The 20303-nt window shown below is 37.8% G+C and overlaps 1 protein-coding gene across 3 annotated transcripts; it reads left to right on the top strand.

The window, feature by feature from the left end:
• Positions 1-1950: 1950 nt before the first annotated feature.
• Positions 1951-17612, top strand: RAP2C (RAP2C, member of RAS oncogene family). Of its 3 annotated transcripts, XM_035288296.3 has the most exons (5): positions 2329-2564; positions 2683-3213; positions 3335-3495; positions 6035-6347; positions 15052-17612. In XM_035288296.3, exons 3-4 carry the CDS (start codon positions 3421-3423, stop codon positions 6311-6313), a joined length of 354 nt encoding a protein of 117 aa, XP_035144187.1. In that variant the 5' UTR covers positions 2329-2564; positions 2683-3213; positions 3335-3420; the 3' UTR covers positions 6314-6347; positions 15052-17612. The 3 variants fall into 3 exon arrangements, with proteins under 3 accessions (XP_078218796.1, XP_035144187.1, XP_054106794.1); XM_054250819.2 differs by lacking the exon at positions 2329-2564 and having other exon boundaries at positions 3099-3495; XM_078362670.1 differs by lacking the exons at positions 6035-6347; positions 15052-17612 and having other exon boundaries at positions 1951-2564; positions 2683-3445.
• The last annotated feature ends 2691 nt before the right edge of the window (positions 17613-20303 follow it).

The following is a 20303-nucleotide window of genomic DNA, read 5'->3' as shown; positions in this document are numbered from 1 at the left end:
AAATACTTTTCTAAGTATAGACATGTTTGGGGAGGGAATTTGTTTAAATTGGACAGACCTGTCCACTGATCCCCAGACAGTCAGGGTTTTTTTTTTTTTTTAACAAAGCTGAGGTAAACAACTTGCTTTTGTTCCTCCTTTAAAAATATTATAAACTTATATTTACTCCCCCTTTACCCTGATTATTGTTTAAAAATTAAAATGATATGGAGAAATAAAAGCCATTTCATAATAGTCCTCACCCATAATTACTTTGTTTCAGATTTGAATGGCTATGTAACTTTTACACACCCGCATTTTACATAAACAGTAGCAGCTAGACATTTTTTCAGTTTCTTGCTTTTTCAGCCCTACAATACATCTTGGCCATCTTTTTATATCAGCACTTACAAATCTAGTTTTCTCTTTTAAAGTGGCTGCATAGTATCCCATTTTGTGAATATAGATAGGTAAATAGGCAGGTAGGTAGATGATAGATAATATAGATAGACATAAAACTTTAAAAAATCACCTGCTGAAGGACATTTAAGCTTCCTCCAATTGTTTGATTTCCTAATCAATGCTGTAATGAATACCCTTCCTGAGAAAGTTTAGAAGGATCTTTAGACTGAGTATGATATTTGTCCACCCTATAGTTTATGAGAGTGACCCCACAGGGGAGGAGTATGTTTCATTGCATGGAGAAACAAATAACTCTCTCCTAAGCATGACCAACACATTCAGAGATATTAGGGTTGCCAACAGGTAGGATGACCTGAAAAACTCCTCGTTTTGACAGTTTAGTAATGAGCAGATATTTGCCATGATTGCTCAACACTGGCTGGACAGAAGAGGAATTTCCAGACTCAGTTACAAGCACGGCTGGTGGAGGACTGTGAATCCCACCAGACAGTCTGGAGACAGCTAGACAGGGAGATGAGCAGCAGAGCTCCAAATCAGGCAACAGCAAGTGTGAAAGGAGCAGTGACCTGTGGGGAAACTCATAACTCACAGACCAAACCTCTTCCAGCAGAGGGCAGTGCCTCTGATATGAGGCAGGTCCCAGGCCAGCTGAAGCCAGAGCTGGGGACTTCGCTGGAGAGACGGCACCGGTCTGAGGTCAAGGAGAAACTGAACTAAACTCTCCTTTGACTACTGTAAGTGACATTGGGGAATACTCAGGGAAGGACAGTGGGACCTCACACTACTGTGATTCACCTGTGTTCTAATCTCCAATAATTTGGACTGGGATCTCTTTATAGAGTTTGGCCATTTGGGGCTTGCAAGTAAGGGAATTTGGAGTCATTTTTGCTAGGCTGGCCACTGAGTCTCCCATGTTTCTGGGTACAGGCTTGAATTGTCAAGAAAGTGACATACCTAAAATACAGCCTAGCCTCCTGGCCCTGGGGCTCTGTGGATCCGACACAAAGTTTGCAAATAGAAAGTTAGCAAAGGGAAAGATAGTGGGAAGTAACAATTTTATCTAAAAATTAGAATCTAACACGAGTTACTACTTGCTTTTGAATTTCAAAGGCTACAAAGGATGGCCTTTAAAACAAAACTTCAGCATGTAACAGCCAGGCAAGCAAATTGTTATACATGCAGATAATCAAAGATTAAAATAAATTAATCTCTAGGCCTAAACCGTTTCCAATCAACTCTTTTCTGAATATTGGTTACCTTTTCTGCGTGTAGTGGTTGGAATCGAATGAGAACGTAGCTGAGTAGAGTACCATAAAGTCTAGTTCTAATGCTGTTGTTTTCGAGCCTCGTGATTTTTTTTTAAGTGACTTTGGTATTCGCTGGTAAAGTCAAGGCAGATTTACCCAATGATAAAAGTACCGTGTGTGTTTGTCAGGCACGGCCAAGTAAAAAGCACCGCATACGAAGTCTAAGGGTAGTTTGCATACATCTCTCAGCAAAATAGCAAGTGGAAGAAATACCAGCAAGGAGAATAAACTTTCAAACGGGCCGTTAGATTTTCCCTGAAACTTCTAGTCCAGGGATGTTTGGCGTTCTCCCGGTAGCTAGATTATTAGCCTGCAGTCCCGCACCGGCCAGCGAACGGCTCAAGTCCTCCGGTCAGGGGGCGGGAGACTGCGGGGCTGAGGTGCTTCTACCGGTTTGGGGGTGGGACGGTCGGCGGCAGCCGCGGGCGGGAAAGGACGAACGCAGCAGGTTCCCAGAGGCCCGTTCCGGAGGCCGGAGTCCCGACCCGAAACCTTCCCCTGCCGGCTCGCTAGCTCAGCAGGGCGCGGCCCCAGCACCACCCGGCTCGCCCTGGAGAGGTGGGACTTTCCCCACCGGAAGTGATCCCGTCCAGTCTGGGGGAACTGGGGCACCTCAGCCAGTGTGTCAGGGAAACCCTTCCGGGTGTGTGCTGGGGGGGTGGGGGGTGGGAGAGAAAAAAAAGAGGTGGGTTCGCCTGGAGTCCCTGCGGCCGCCACCGCGGCTGGACGGCCCCCGCCCCTTTCCCCGCCGCGAGTGGCAGCTCTGGGGCAGCGGAGAGACAGAGGAGCCAAGGGGTGGCCATGGCCTTGGCGTGACAGAGCCTCCCCGGCGGCCAGGCGGGTGCGGACGGCGGGGTAAGCGGCGGTGTCGGGGACAGCCTGATCCGGGTGGCAGCCGGGGGAAACGGCGGCCAGCGCCGCTGGTTCGGGGCGGGGGTCAGCCGGGTAATGTGCGTCCCTGTCTCCTTCACAGGCCGGACGACCCCCGCGGGAGCCGGGGCCCAGAAACCTGCCCAGGCAGCGGTGACTGGAAGGGAGCCCGCAGGCCTGGGCCGGCTCGGCGGCGCGAGCAGGAAGCGGGGTCCCTGGGCCCCTTTGTGTGAAGGGCGGGGGAGGAGTACCTGGCAGCCCCGGGCAGCGGGCTCCTCGGACGTCCGCCTTGCCGCGGGGTCCCCTCGCTGCGGCCCACACCCTTTCCCTCCCGGGGGCACACGCCTCCTCTCTACCCTCGCCGGACTTTTCCCAGGCTCGCCCTCCTCCCCCACGCCCCCTGCTCGGGCTGCGGTTCCTATAGGAAGGGCATTACCATCCCTTCCCCACCCACCCAGAGTGTACGCTCTTTCCCCTCCCCCTCCTGTAACTTCCTCTTCTTCCCCGGTTGGGCCCTCTGCTCCTCTGCACTCTCCTCCCCAGTTCGCAGATTTCCTCCCACCTTCCGCCTGGTCTAGCCGCGCCGCAGCTAGCGGGGTGATCTTTTCCCCCACTCTAGTAGGAGTTGGTGAAGGTGAGACTCATGAGGGAATACAAGGTAGTGGTGTTAGGGAGCGGAGGGGTTGGCAAATCTGCCCTTACTGTGCAGTTTGTCACTGGGACTTTCATTGAGAAATATGACCCCACCATTGAAGATTTCTACCGCAAAGAGATCGAAGTGGACTCTTCCCCCTCCGTGCTGGAAATTCTGGACACCGCAGGAACTGAGCAGTTTGCCTCTATGAGAGATCTCTACATCAAAAACGGCCAAGGTTTCATCCTGGTTTATAGCCTGGTTAATCAACAGTCTTTTCAGGTAACCAAACCAAGTATTGTAATTTGTTAGACGGGGGTGTGTTAATCGAAATAGACTTGAGTTGCTTGAACCATGCATTAATGACTATGGTTTGCTTTTGAAAGTTAGACATGACGCATTTTTGAGGTTACTCCTGGCATGGAAGACTATCGGGTTGTTTCTACAGAGCGTAGTAAAACAAGCGTTAACAAATATTTTAAAGCTATTTTTAAGTGAAAGAAAAGTGAAAAAGGAATAGGTCAGTCTGTGTATGTTTAGCCCAGAATATAACCTTCTGAAGTTGCTTGCTCAATTCAACAAGTATTGATTAACTTACTCAACAAAACATCTAACAGATAATTTAGGGTAAATAGAGCATTTTGAAAAAATTATTTGGAGCCGATTATCTGTTGCACAGATAAGTCCTCTGTGTCTGCTCCACCCACGCATTCCCCTCCCACCCACCAACACCCCCTCCCGCCGCCCTCCCCTTCTCTCTCAAGTTTCTCAACTAGATTCATAAATCTTAGTGTTGCAAGACGAAGAACTCAAGACCTGCCTTCTAGGCATTTTACTTAATTACTTGGGGCGTGTAGTGGGAAGGAAAGTTACTAATAGAAAAGACTAGTACCTAGAATCAATAACCAACAAAATCAGGAATGACTCCTTTTCTGCAGTTGATCCAAATTGTTTCTGGTAACATTGCCTGTATTTACAGAAAATATTTGGGTCTGGCGATACTGAACAAGTGCAGATTTCTTACTCCGGCTGGGCGGCCAAACTGGATGTGGTCCATCTCTTAGAAAATCTGTCCTGTCCTTCACTGGGAAACAGACTGAAGGTTTAACGTTATTTTAGGAGATGCAATACATGTTTCTATTTATTCCTTGAAAATAAATAACCTCGTATTGACCCATTATATTAACCTCCATTGATTTAGGAAATGGATATTTTTTTTCTGCATTTAAAGGTATGCACTTAATGTTGCTTACTTAAGAGACCTTAAGTGCTTTAGCCAATACAATGTGCTAATTCCACTTTCTTTAGTATTTTAAATTAAAGTACTATAGTGAACTTTCCCAGTATCCTGATAGAATAACTTCAGGTATTTTGTTTTAAAATGATAAATTCTGGGGAAATAAATCAAAGCTATTGAGACCAAACTAAAGTTCATTTTATGTAGGCATGAACTCCCAAACAATAGTATCGTAAGAGCGTTTTCCCCCAGAAAGTACCAAAGTACTGAAGGTGCTGTTTGACAGGCAATTTTTCCCTAAAGGATCCTCAGGAGATTTGTTATTCTATCATCTTACTTTCTGGAGGCTGAGAGTCTTTTGAAGAGTTGTTCATACAATTTCTATTATATCCATTTCTGTTATAGACATGAATTGGGAGTGAAAAATTGTGCCATTATTTTGGTGGCGATGTAAACTCTTTTGAGCCCAAAGGCTATAAGTTTGGATTTTCAGCTGGACTTATGTTTCCATAAAGACGATGGGAAATAAGCATAACCTAGAAGACTGAGTTGATACATGATCAAACCAAATTGCTGCAAATATCAAATAACTATATTTTTATAGATTTTCACAGTCCCTTGCTTTTCCATCTACCCAGGTTTGAATATTCTGTGCTTACTATGACTTTGAATTAAGCATATATTTTCTATTTAAGGCAAACTTTTTAAATTGTGAAATACTACAAAAAATGTCAATTTTTAGAATTACATCTATAATATTGTCTGAAATCACTACTTGCCCCCACCTCCCAAAATTGATGCTACTGGAGAATAACTAAGGCTCTTATCTTTTGAAATTCTTTGTAACTACTTGGGAAAAGTAATACACATGGGGAAACAATCAAGTAGTGTAAACAAACACAGGTTAAATTTTTTTTTTTTTTTTTACTTCTTCCCATCCAGACATCCCTTGCACTGTCCTTCTTAGGAGTTGTTCATTGTTAACAGTAGTTTCTAGCGAATTTAAGTGTATTTTAAGGTGTTTGATTTTACTGGAATAAATGCATACCACTCAATTTAAAATGAAACATTTAAGTGTATCCATCTGGTTGTAACTCTTTTCTTCTAGGTATTGCAAAGTCGTTCCCACTTGAAACACTTTCTCTCAAGCCCTCTTGCTGCGTGGCTAGGAATGGGTAGATGCAGCAATCCTGTGCTAGGATAACAGGTGTTACAAGGACTGATGACAAGCAGGCAGGTTTGGGGAGATGGCCAAACATCCTTATGTATGAATGGATTAATCATTTCGAAACTTGCTTTTTTAATCAGTATAGACTGCAGGTGGGGAAAAGTGATTATATGAGTCAAGGTTAGTGTGCAACCCATGTTTTATATTCTTGACTAACTCAGCAGGTAGGGTCTGTGGAAATTATCTAGTTCTTCAGTGGACAACATGATGACATATTATCTATTTAGATGTGATTTCATTTTGGATTCAGCCTTGTATACTCACTGAGGTATGACTTTTTGTAATATTGTAATATTTCTGTTATGGTTATGCAAACAGTATAATTTTTTTCTTTCTCTTTGTGATTGTTTGAATAGGATATCAAGCCAATGAGAGATCAAATTGTCAGAGTGAAGAGATATGAAAAAGTCCCACTAATCCTAGTAGGAAATAAAGTGGATCTGGAACCAGAAAGAGAGGTTATGTCTTCAGAAGGCAGAGCTCTGGCTCAAGAATGGGGCTGTCCTTTTATGGAGACATCGGCAAAAAGTAAATCAATGGTGGATGAACTTTTTGCTGAGATCGTCAGGCAAATGAACTATTCATCGCTGCCCGAGAAGCAAGATCAGTGTTGTACAACTTGCGTTGTCCAGTAAAAAAGATAACCTCAATCATGGCCATACCGAGCAGGTTAGTTGTTGATGGACCTGTATGAATCGGGTAGTGTTTTGTTTTTTGATCAAGTATAATGAAAAGCTGGTTAGTATTATACACATGGCACTATCTTAAATTTCTTTATTTTTAGAGTAACATTTTCCATCACACAAAATAGTCAACATTCAACGAAGAAAATTTTTTAAAATGCAGATAAGCAAAGTGGAGGTAAGAAATTGCTTGTATTCCCATCACAAAGATTTTGAGTTACTGTTCTTCCTTCTCTGCTTTATTGGTAACATTTCTTTGGCTTGAGTTAAACCATAATACACTTTTTCCCTGTTTTTCTGATTTAGCATCCAAAATGCACAGGATAGCACTCAGTAATAATTTCAGAAGTTTTGTAGTATTTTCTATACTTTGTTTTTATATTCTCAGCAAGCAAATTGCTGCAATTAAAATCAGTAATTTACTAATCACCAAGTGCTTGATTAACAATACAATTATTTAATCAAATTCATCTGAACCTAGCACTTGAGGGACTTAAATAACCTCTGATAATAGCAAATTATAGTGCCACAATGTACCCTGACTTCGTTATAAATATGTGTTCCAAATGAGAATCTGGTTGAATTGTCTGTGATGTGTTAGAAAGAACAGTTTAATGCACAAAAAGTTGAATAGTTTAACAAATTATGGGATTAATAGGAATGGTAACAAACCTTCAGGCCTTTCACTGAGTTAAATAACTTACAAGTTTTTTACATGAATGAGTTTTTTGAAAAGTAAGATTATGTAAAACTTATGAAGCATTTAAAACAAGATTATTTTATTCATGTCATGATCTTTTAGTCTAGATTGTAATTGAGCAAATAGTCTCACTAAGACAGTAACACTTAGATAATAAGATAAAACAACCAATATTGTGAATGACTGAGAAACCACAGCAAATGCCAGACTAGCCTGACAGTATCAGGAATGAAATTGATCTTCCTGAGCCAAGGCTGACCTCGAGTCTAGGAGGCAGTGTTGAAAATGGCAACAGGCATTTCAGATTGCAGCAATGATTCCTAATCAAAGGTCTGGCTTTGTGTATACTCCCTGGAGAAAAGACTAACAGTCACTAATTAATCTTTTCAGACAAGGTCTCCTGTCAGATACTGTCATCTTTGAAAATGAAGGATGGCAACAATGCTTTATTCAAAATGCTTTCACTCATCAGCCTTTAGCATACCAGAATATGATGAAAACTCATTTATTTTCTTATGTCTAGCTACATCTGTTATTTTATAAAGTCACTGTTCAGACTGTAGTCCAGCTTATGTTTGGTTGATAGCATCGCACTTACAGTATAGTCTTTTGAGGAGGAGGGAGACTTATGGATCAAGTCCCATGTTCTTGCTGCTGTAATCTCTCTCCTTAAATTGTAAGCCATCTTCACATTTGAATGAGTTCTGTATGGTGATTGCATCTTTACCATTTTGCTTTGTTTTTCTATATGACACTTATTGGGCAGATGATGTAAGTGTACATACTCATTTTGTGTTAGTTTTATCATCTTTATAAAAAATTTACCAACTCCCACAAAATGTTCCCAGTTTTCTTGCCATCATTGGTGTAGACAGCTATAGGAGGTTAACTGAATAAAATTGGTCTCATACATGTAGAGGGCCAGCTGTCTCACCCAAATTGGCAGGTGAATAATTTCTAAAGCTATTTTTGAACTTATTTTCTTCTGAATTATTTCTGAGTTCATTTCATTTAATAAATTTTCGTATCTGAATTATTTTTAACCTATTTGGTTACCTATAGGAATGAGTACATAGATTTTTTTTTAGTATCTCAAGCCAACTATATTTACATTTTTGTTAATTAACATATTAAAAATGGAAAGTATTAATCGCAATACTTATTCATGTTTATAGTAATTGGTCAAGTTCTCTGTGCAGTTTTTTTTGCATGTTTTTGTAACCAGAATATATAAACGAAGGTGTCAGCCTTCAAATAAAATATCCAATAATCTGAATTTCTAAAACTATTAAGGGGACCTCCCTGACCAAGATCTTTTAGAACAAAGTGCACCATATGCAGGGTTTTTCTTTTCTGGCATCAAATAAAATTGAACTGATTCCCATATATGAGAATCTGTAATCTGAGGCTAGTAAAATTTGTGGTTGTCCTGGTTCACCATTTACCTAAAAAGAAAAGAAAATAGATGGTAGATTTTGAATCCTATAGCTTGAGTCATGGAACTTTGAAATTTGTCAGATCCAGATCTAGATTGAAGATCAAACTTTCACAGGTAAAGGTGATTTAAGAAATGTTTGTTCCTAATATTTAGAAGAGTACCTTGTCCAAGTTAGAAATAATAGGATGTAAATCAGAAACAGTTATTATTGTTAATTGGTTGTTTTTAACTGAGACGGAAAATGTATTAATGCTCTAGGAATTGCTTCTGATAATTCCTCACATTTATGTCTTAACACCTTTCAATTTGGGTCACTAGTCTCTTGCCTAACACCTGTTTATCTGCGTGACTCCCAGGATTGTTTTCTCACCTTTTACCCTTCCATTTGGCAGTAACTTTAGTGTAAGTTTGGAAGCATAGCTAGATTCTTTATACACTATCATCCTGATTTCTTTACTGACCTGAGGAGCCTACGATCAAGTGCTTTGAAGGGACTTCTTTTGCTGTATGGCAGCAATATAATGGAAAACTACCTGGGTCAGCATTGTAGCCCTGTTCTGGTTTCATTCACTATATCATAGCTTTTCTGTGCTGGTATAGATTATAGGCAGTTCACTCTTTTGGTGTATTTTTGTTGAGAAAGATAAATGTTTTGTTAATAATCCCATAGTACTATATATAAAATAAGTAAATCACTGTCCCGTGGGAGTCCAGGGAAAGGACAGACCAGGTCCAGTTAGAACAGTTTCTGAACATTCTGGAATCTTTGCTGTCTGGGGCTATCCCGTGCATTGTCAGATGTTTAGCAGCATCCCTAGCTTTTACCCACCAGATGCCAGTAGCATCTTCCTCATCCCCCACTATGACAAGCATATCTCCAGAAATTGCCAAATATACCCTGGGGACAAAATTGCCCTTGTTAAGAGCCACTGAGTTAGAGAGATTGGGAGCAATAGCATTCGAATCCAGCTTTGAAGATGGGTAGGACTTGAGAGGATTGGTGTGTGTGTGTGGGGGGGTGTCAGTGTTGATTTTCAAATAGAAGGAATGCCAAGAAGGAGCATAATAATACCCTTAAATATTCTGTTGATTACCTAATAGAAAGGGGGGAAGTGCAGTAAAGTTATCTCTTAAGTGTGACAGTTTGATATATCTTTTTGGCAAATAGAATGTTTTAAAGATGATTTTTCAAGGATTCCTTTATGTCTGTCCAGTATTGATGAAAGTAATAAAGAAAATGGGGGCTGGGGGGCGAAGGATGTTATTCACTGTGGTTTGAAGGTCTCCTGTAAGATTTTATACCATTTTTCTCAGTATATTATGGAACAGCTTCTCCCAACTAGAGTAAATGGTGCTTAAGAGTACCAAACACAAGGAAGCAAACTGAAAGAACAAAGATCATTATTTATGTCAGCCCCAGTTCATTATATATGTCAGCCTGAAGAAAAAGGGGGATTCTTGGTTCAAGACTAGCATATCATTTCACATGGCAGCAGAATGCCTGGGATGCTAACAAAAGCTACTGAAAGGCTAAATCATATATGAATGTGATTTTGCTCTAGGTAGGCTTACTTTTCTTAAATACAGTGGAATTGATGAACATTTTCAGGTTTTTTTAAAAAAAATAAATATGTAGAATCAGAATGGTTTTTAATTTTTTTTTAGGTTTTAATTAGATATGATTTGTTGGGGGGTTAGCAAATATGAGGAGAAAAATCCTCAAATCAAATCACATCACATACTTAAAATTTCCTATACAAGGTAAATATGAATAATATTAGTAAAACACTGGGGTCGAATTCTGTTATAGAAATTACAGTTTTGTTACTTATTTTTTCCCAATGCTCTGTTTGCATATCACTTTGAATGGGGAAAATGGCTTATTTAAAATGCTCATCTGTCATCCAGTTCACATGGTGAGTCAAAGTGGAGCAGAGGAGTTAAATGGAGGAAGAAGCATGCTTTGGGGGTAGTATATACCATAAAGGCCCTCAGTAAACCTGGAGTAAAAGGGGGAAACAGAGTTACCTTGCCCTTTCTACTACCCCTAATTCTCTCAGCTCATCACTGAATTCATAGGGTTCATGACTTGAGACTTGAGAGTGGAAAGGTACCTACCTAGTTAGACCTGCTCTGGATGTGGAGGTGTCTGGTGATTAGAATGACTCTTTGTATATCTGTTCCCTCTTTAATTGCTTCCTTTTAACCTCAAGATTAGGCTTTTATTGCAGAATAAAATGCATATGAACTATTCTATTTTACTCCATTACCTCTCTGGCTTAGAATGAACCATCAGTAGAATTAACAAAAATTGCATCATGGAGTTGGAGAATTGCCACCAAGGAAGTGTTCTAGCCATACTACAAAAAAGGTTCTCCCCATGGGATTACTTCTCAGTAGAATTCTACAATTCAGAAGATAATATCACTAAGAAAAGCTTAAGTCCTGTCAGCTGTTAGAAAAGCTTATCCAATCAAAAACATATTCCCAAGTTTTTTTGATTAGCCAATCTTAGGAATATCAAATTCAGAAAAAGTAATTTAGAGTTGAGGGGATTACTAACTTACCTGGTCTAATTCAAAGCTAGCAGCTGGAATTGGATCATTGGGCTCATGCTGCTGTTTATTATCACTGGACTTGGTTATAATATTTGAGATCTCATAATTGAACTCATCATATTAATTTAAACATTCAGAGATTTTATGTCTAGTACATAAGAAAAATAGCTAATTCTGTCCCTTCTACCCTGGGTCCACCATAAACATTTAGTGAGCTTGCTTTCCTTCATGTGTGATTCTACCTCCATTCAAGGATTTTATGCCATAGGTTCAGCTTTTGCTCTCTGTGTTTAATTGTGCCAGTGAACGCATTTAATGACCAAGTCCTCCCACTCCAACCCCAATAAGCTTCATGATTATTATGCACATTAGGATAGAGAAACAAAAGATATTTAACAAAAATATAACCTCTTTCAGAGGAATTCCAGCCTGAGCCCAGATACAGTGGCTCATGTCTGTAATCTCAGCACTTTGGGAGGCTGAGGTAGAAGGATCACTTGAGGCCAGGAGTTCAAGACCAGCCTGGGCTATGTAGTGAGACCCCCGACTCTACAAAAAAAAAAAAATTAGCTGGGTATGGTGGTATGTGCCTATAGTCTAACTGTTCAAGAGGCTGGAGCAGGAGGATTCCTTGAGCCCAGGAGTTCCAGATTGCAGTAAGCTATGATTGCACTACTGCACTCTAGCCTGGATGACAGAGCAAGATCTTGTCTCTGAGATTAAAATTATTAGTATTAAAATAGTAATTGTAATGTTTTATTAAATTATTAATAAAATAATACTTGTTTAAGAAAACATTAAAATTATTTTAACAAATTTAATGTTTTATTAAAATAATATAATTAACCATTTTGGTGATTTATTAAAATAATGTATTAAAATTATTTTAATAAAATAATTTCATCTTGATGTTTTGCTAATACAGCTAACATTTAACTTATATATAAAATGCTGATTAAACATGCAAGGAAATTCATTTTCAAAAAAAAAGTATTTTGGTTAAATCCCAAGAATATATGCTTAAAACTGGAAAAAAATTAAAAGTGATTATGATTACGTGCTAACATTTGTGAGAGAGAAAAAATGCTAGTAAATGCCATTGTATTTAAATGTGGTAAGTCCAGTTAAGCTAAAAAGATGTTCATAAACTGCTAAGCCTTTCAGGAGCTTTTGTTAACATTTTAGGCATTCTGCTGCCATGTGAAATGATGTGCTAGTCTTGGATCAAGAATTCCCTTTTTTCTTCAGGGTGACATACAAAATGATCTTTGTTCCTTTTGTTCTTTGTTTGGTATTCTCCTATACCAATTTACCCCACTTGGAAGACACTATTTATTTTATAATTTCCTGAGCAAAAGGTTCATACTATTGTGTATTTCTTGTTTTGTTTTGTACTTTCCTATAATACTGCAATGGTAAAAGCAAAAAAAAAAAAAAAAAAAAAAGTAAAACCAAACTATTAAGTAAGAGTTTGAATAGAAGCTTCCGGAGTTAAGATTTGTTGAGTGTCTTGCTGGAAATTTGAGAGTGAGGTTGAGGATAACATGTGTTCTATCTTGAAAGCTGCAAGTTATACCTTTGCAATGTGCTTGATGTGATATCCTGCAAGTTAAAAAGTATGATTTGACCAGCTGCCTTTAAACCTTTAGCAATTTTTTTTTACATAAATGAGAGTGTCAGTATATTGAAAATTTTGCTGTCACTGTGGAGCAAGAACATTTACACTTGAAATTCTCATCTGCAAGAGACTTGTATTTGTTTAATGCAAGCATTTTGCTTCAGGATTTATTTAGAGAATTATAATTTATTGCTCTCTTGAAAAGTAGCTAGTATTAATACTTTGTTTCCTTAAAGATATGTGTAATGTTAATATTCTTGAGTCTAACTCAGGATTTATGTATATCTCTTGATTTCACAGGAGTATTGTCATCCTGTGGATGTGACTGGACCAAATGTTACCCAGGTTTTTAGAGAGTGGGAGGTGATTAATATATCACCTTTTATTCAATAGAGATTATGGTTAGTAAGATGATTTGATTATTAATGTTTATTTTGGCTAGAAATAAATAACAACTACTTTCTTAATTTGATTTTAGAGAATGCTTGAACAGGTCTTCAATATTTAAGAGATATAAACATATTTGAAAATCCCAATCTCTATAATTGTTTGATTTGAAAAATGTAGACCAAAATTTATAGCAAATTCATTAATTCAAACTAATTGAAGGAAGTGTTTTCTAAATTACTAAAAAGCATTCCTAATGAATACTCCATATTTGAATACTGTTATGTTCAAATATGTATAGAAATTCCAACTAGGCTAAAAATATATAAAGGTCCTTAGTCTGGATATCAAAAGTACAATCCTGGTCTTCTAGAAATTTATAATATAGTTGAGAAAGGAAAACAAATTTACAACATCCCTGTGAGGAAAGTATTTTTATCCCGTTTTTCAATGATGAGGAAACTGGACTTGCCCAAACTTAAATAACCAATGTCATAATTAACAACTTAATGCAAAAATGTCTTTTAATTGGAAAAATGTTTCTGTAATAGTATCTAAAGAGGCAGATTTTTTGTTCTATTTTTTTCCTAATGTGTTTAGGTGGCAGAATTTCAATCATGAGCAGAGCGATGTTCTTTAATAGTAATCATTTTTATGATATAGCTGCTTATAAAGCATTATCTCAGACTCTTTGAACACTAATAGAAGTGTAGCTGTCAAATGAAATTAAAATTATGCATTTATAAACATTGGTAGAACCCTTAAATGATTATAAACTGGTTTCCCTTGGCATTCTTTCATAGTGGCTGTTCTACTTTTGTTTCTGGCTTTATGATAACGTTTTTTATCTCATGCATTAAAAAACAAACATAACTCCCCTAGAAGCTATTTGGTGATTCAGCACAGTTGAAGGACTCTCTGTCTGTCTGAATGATAGATTTTTTTTCACCCTGGTATTAGCTGGAAGGGCAGAAATCTATCAGCTATAAGAGCAGGGATTGAGGAATCCCAGTCATAAAAAAAGATCCTGTGCTTGGGAGGATATCCCCCAAAAAGGCAGACATGAGTGGGAAATGTGAACTGCTGCTATCACCTAGCATCTGACCAAACCTACTTACCTAGTAGGTGCTCAATATCTAGACCTTGATGGAATCCCCTCCCTTCCCCTCCCCTTGCTCCCTCCTTCCCCTGGCTCCTTCCCCTCGCTGGCTCCCTCCCCTCCCTGGCTCCCTCACTGGCTCGCTTGCTCCCTCCCTCACTGGCTCCCTCCCTCACTGGCTCCCTCCCTCACTGGCTCCCTCCCTCCCTCCCTCCCTCCCTCGCTCCCTCCCTCCCTCCCTCCATCCCTTCCTTCCTTCCTTCCTTCCTTCCTTCCTTCCTTCCTTCCTTCCTTCCTTCCTTCCTTCCTTCCTTCCTTCTCTTTCTTCTCTTTCTTTTATTTCTGCAGTCCTCCCACCTTGGCCTCCCAAAGTGCTGGGATTGCAGACATGAACCACTGTGCCCAGCCTGAATCACATTTTCTTATTTTAGTCTCTCAAAAAATTAAATTTAGGAAAAGCCTAACATACTGCCAATTAACTCATAATTAATATGCATTTGATTCTAATACCATTTCCAGTTAAAATGTGAAGAGATCAAAGTAGAAGCAGCATTTGCAACAGCTTTTATACTGTAAGGTCATTTAAACCAGTAAGGACATTTTTAATGTTGAATAGGTATAATACGAGTACAAGGCACAATAATACTATAAAAATAAGCTAGAGTAGCTACACACATGCACACACAAAGTACATTGTATCTAATGCATCACTTCTGTGTTTCTGGGTTTTTTTTAATGACTTATCAGGATGAGGGCAAATTAACTTTTTGCTTCAACTGAAGTTTGTTATTCTTGTTAGCACTTCTATGTGTATATAGATCTGTTGTCAGTGTTCTTTTTTTTAAACTATATATTCCTACATTTTTATGACATGTTTATCTTAATTGCAGATAAAACTCAGAGGAAATTTGCACAGATGCTGCTTTGGAGAACTTTACAACCTGGGTTGCAGAACTGAGCCTTGGTAAACCTGTCTCTATTACAGCATGTTGCCATACATCTATTTAAGTGCATAAGGTCTTTGGCCTTCAAGATCCATCGACCTTTAACAGGAATGCTTAGCACGTTTACCATACGTTTAAAATCGGTTCTTTATCAGTCAGTCCTTTTATAGCTTTCTAAGTTCTTATTGATGGCTAATATGCAAGGGTTAATTTTTAATATTTTAATTGATTTCTTTAATCAGTTTCTTGACTTGTATTTATTAAATACTCAAACTCAGTATTACCTACGCAATGCCTTTTAAAAGAAAGTTATAATGGAGAAAAAAATTGAGCCTTAAACAAATGGTTACTTCTGTATATTACCTCGTACCAGTGCTTCATCCTGTTTGTAAAATCTTTCTCCTTTAAAATTGTTGGTTAATACTTTGAGACTTTGTTTACGTTTGGCAGTGTTGTAAAAAGAAATTAAAGATCACATTTTACCTGTATGGATGGAATATCCCTTGTCTTCAAGTGCAGTTTGTGATGTGTGGGTTTTTTTATTTTTGGAATTGACATGTTCTGAAAGTTACAATTGATATTTGAAATTGACTGTAGAGCATTTAGTTGAAGAGTTAAACATTCAATTCCATTAGGTTTTCACATGTGTTAATCTCATTTATAGCATTGAATTACTGCAGTAACATTTTCCTTTCTGTGAAGTTCTAAATTTAGTTATGACCTATTTAGCAATGGCTTTGAAAAGGGATATTGTATCCATGGTAAATTAATTGTATACTTAAACAGAGATAGTTCATCTTTGCCTGTCAGGCTTGTAATTGACATCTAGTAGACTTCTGCACATGTAAAATTGAATTCAAATAAAATCATATACACTTTCTAGTTCTTAATATTTGTCTTTCTGTATAATAGCTTAAAGCAATATTTGTTAAAGTTTTCTTGCACTATCACAATTGCTTTTTAGTTATTTCTCAAGAAGCATGTTCGTAGTAGAGACAAAATCTGTGTAATAGGAGGGAGAATAGCGCCAAGTCTCTGGGCTATTTTTTATTTTTGCAAATGTGCTTTCTAATAGCCATTGCCTTCCATGTTGTTTACCTAATCAGCACATTTTGTCTGAATACTTGAACATTTTAACAGTAACGCAGGTATAGAATCAGAAGGGAAACTTACGAAGAGTAATATTTTGATTCAGTTTTAACATCGTGACAATGAGAGCTTTTTCTAGCAATGATGTTTAAATTGTGTAAGTTTGACAGTATTTTATTGTTGGGTTTGTATTGGGTTTTAGTTGTGTGCTTTTCATTTGCAGAAGTTAGTAACTGCAGCTCACCTCCTGCACCAAAGTTCTCGATTTTAGGAGCCCAGCTTTAGTCATTTGAACATGCTTCTAAATAAAATAAAACAAAACAAAAAAACCAAAACTATGCTTTTGATCTATAATAATAGCTCAATAACTTTGTCAAGGAAAGCTCTAATATATGCAGTGATGGTTTATGGAAGGGTGTGGCAATTTTAAATTTATATTGTGTGTGATGTTCAAATAAAGTGGTATCTACATTCATGTGATTTATTGGTCAGCATGACCATTAATTATTGAGTAGAAATTGATTAAACTTTGATTTCCTTTTTTTAAATCGTGTTGCATTTGATTCCTGAGTAAATTCCCTCAAAGTGAACTCTTGTTCTTAAATTTTGAATTTTATAGTGAGATTATAAAGATACAGGCAATTGAAACATTGTTCCTTATTTATGAACTGCTTGAAATGAATACTTAATTTAAGTTTGCACTTTAATACCAAACTTAAAACCAAACACTCATTTAAAAGTAGGTTAAGTGATCATGGATCATTGTTACTAGCTTTGTAGTTTTGTGAAATTCTAAAGGAATCAAATAATCCATCATGATTTAAATTTTCTAGAGATTTTGATTTTTTATAGTGTTTCCTGTAGATTGTGTTCTTGTTTCTTTCTCTCTCTCCCTCCCTCCATCCCCCCTTCCCCTCCCCCTCTTTTCTTTCTCTCTCAATTACAGTGTTCATTGTCATTGACCTCAGCAGCAAATTTGACTTGAATTCACTTAGGATCACAGGAATCAGGGGAAAGTGATTTTAAAGGTGGTTTCTCCAGCACATTTTAAGAAAAGGGACCAAAAGTTATTTTAGCTTCCTCAATAGATTGCATGTTGCTTATTAGGATAATAAATTAATATTAAATGCAATATATGTCTTGTCTTTACTATGGCATCTGTTTAGGAGTTGTTCAAATCACTGCAGTAGGGCTCTGCAAATAAAATAATGTAACCTATTACCATGGATCTAATGTACTGTAACTTTATCAGTGAAAGGTAAAATCTCAAATAACAAGTACAAACATTGAACAATTACCTATAAAGATTTGTAAAAGTAAAATTTTTCCAATAGATTTCATTCTTGTCATTTTGTAAGACAACCCTGCAGTCCACCTGTTTGTAACTTTTTTAATAAAATAGACATCTGTATTACTGAGGTTGGTTTCTTTATTTGGTGTTTTGCTTCATGTTCTAGATTTGCTAACTTATAAATATTTCTCAAAGCTGAAAGTCATTACTTTTTATCAAAATGATCATCTGATTGCAGTACATGTTTAAACAAAGTTAAACATTCATTCACTTGTTTCCTTAGTTACCATTCTGGCATATTTGGGGGGAAAACTGATAATGATATTCCCTAAAACATAATATGTAATCAATTTGAATAATTTGTAAGTAAGTCAGAAATTATAGACAATGGGTAAAAAAGAATGATGTATATTACTTGATGTACATGCAGAAAATGGCCAACCAACAAATTGATTCACTGGGAATTACCCATGTACAAAATATTTCAGAAAATACATTTTGGAGACAGTCTTCGTTTATCACTCAAGCTGGAGTCCAGAGGCACAATCATAGTTCACTGCAACCCCGAACTTCTGGGATCAAGTGATCCTCCTGCCGCAGCTTCTTGGAGAAACTGGGACTTACAGATGCATGCCACCATGCCCAGCTAATTTTTACATTCTTTTGTAGAGATGGTGGGGGGGGGGGGGTCTCACTAGTTGCCCAGGCTGGCCTCAAACTCCTGGCCTTAAGCAATCCTGCTTTGGCCTCCCAAAGTGCTTGGATTACAGGGTTGAGCCACCATGCCAAGCCCAGATTTCAGACAATATTAAGCAATATAGTTAAAGTTTGAAATGTTAAGTAAATTCAACACAATTATTTTGTTTTATCCAGTGAAACATTTTGAGAATCACTTTAATTCGCTGCCCAATTCAATATTTTTACATTGTTGAATACATTTTTTAACCTCAATTTTTAAAACTCATTATCAACCTTTACTTTGAAATTGGGCAGTTCTGTCCAAATATACATTTACTGCATTTTAAAAATATTTGTAAATGAATATAGTTTTATATACCTGTATCATATAGAAAATATTTTATTGTTTATTACAATCAATTATTGGCCTTCGGTTGGGCTCCAGACCCTCTATATATGCTGCCTTAGATGCTGTTCTTGCAGTACATAACATTTTTCTACAATGAAGGCACTCAGGATTTCAGGCCCTTCCACTTTTTCTCTGCTAAAGGAGTGGTATCCCTTCATCCAGCAAGGTCAACGTGTTTAACCAAGTAAAGAACAGGGTGAGAGGGCAGAGGAAGGTAATAGCTTAGAGAAATTGGCCTGATGAGCCAAATTAGCATTGAATATCTGTAAGGGGCTCTGTCACAGCCAGACTACTTTTATCTCTTCCCCATTGTCCTCTTCATGCCGTTCTTATCTTGGGAAAAGATTCACCTAGTCTTAACACTTTTCCAGGTTATAGCATCTTGGGGGGTCAAGCTTCAAGGCTATAATATTTCTCATTTAGATGTAAAGCAGAGGCAGTTTTTCAGTTAGACTCCAGCTTGTACACATATTAATCTCATTTGAACTTTACCACTAGCTGGTGTTTTGGAGTTTATCGTCCCCATTTTATAGTTGATGAAACCAAGCCTCAGGAAAGTTGTGCCTTAAGTTCATAAAGGCAAGTTCAAATGATAAAATGTTGAGAAAGTTTCTTTTGGAGAAGTTTTCAAATAAATTTATAATTGGGTAGAGTCAGATGGGTACTATTAAAATTATAAAGCTTATGGAAACAAGATAAAAGACAGCAAGAAATAACTATTTTAAGTCAGTCTGACGGTCCATATGTAACAAAATGCTAGCGTCCTTTTTAAAGGTAATGTGTGTGTTATATTACTAAAGTTTATGTAAGTCGTATGTGATTTTCATTATAGCTATTTTTCTTTGGAAAGGCAATGTCTTAAATCTAGGATTTGGCAGCCTTTGACCACCAGGCAGAATCCAGCCTGGTGAACAGTGCCAAAAGAACTGTAGTTAGATTTAGCAGCTGTATTCTGAATCAATCACAAAGCTCAGCTGCACCCTTTTTCTATTTAAACTTATAGTTTGAATGAAGACCCAGAAGTGCAGCTGATCCCCAACACTTCTTTTGTCAGCGCAGAGCCATATCCCTATGCTTATAGGCATTGTTCTCAATGGGCCAGGTTATCCCACTCCCAAGCTCAATGGTCTTGGTATGGTCTTATAATTTATGAGTGTTCTCCCATAGACTGTGAATTCCTTGAAGGTAAGGACTTTGCCTAAGTCAACTCTTCATCCTTAGTGCTTATCTGTGGTACTTAATAGTGTTCAATAAATATTTGATGATGTTATAGTCATAGAATGAGTAAAGCAGTTGGGTGTTGGCTGTTTAGAAAATCCCAACCTTGCCACTTTCTGCTAGTCTTTTTTTATTTATAGCATTTAGGTAGAATGAGAAGTGCATTTTCTCTCCCCCGTCTTCCTTCATCCTCTGCAGCGCTAAATTGTTACTTCCTTGTTTGTTTTGCTTCCTGTTTTTGTTTATAATAGTTGTTTCTAAACTCACTTCCAGGGAAAATGTGTACTATAGATAGATGGTCCATACATGCACACTGAGATGGGGACTAGAGGGCCTTGAGTCTAAAACTAAATCATCTAAGACTCTAGGAACAAGAATACAATCAAGAAAGGGTATTTGCTGTCCGTGCCTGGGTTTCCTCTCCAGTACATCCTGAAGCTTACACAGACCTATTCCTACTTCATTCTTAGGCAAATCAGATAAATGTTTATAGTGGATTCATAAAACATATTA

This window comes from Callithrix jacchus, chromosome X (assembly GCF_049354715.1).
Source record: "Callithrix jacchus isolate 240 chromosome X, calJac240_pri, whole genome shotgun sequence".
NCBI classification, from domain to species: domain Eukaryota; kingdom Metazoa; phylum Chordata; class Mammalia; order Primates; family Cebidae; genus Callithrix; species Callithrix jacchus.
Note: the sequence above shows the minus strand (reverse complement) of the source record. Positions and strands in the feature narration are given on the sequence as shown.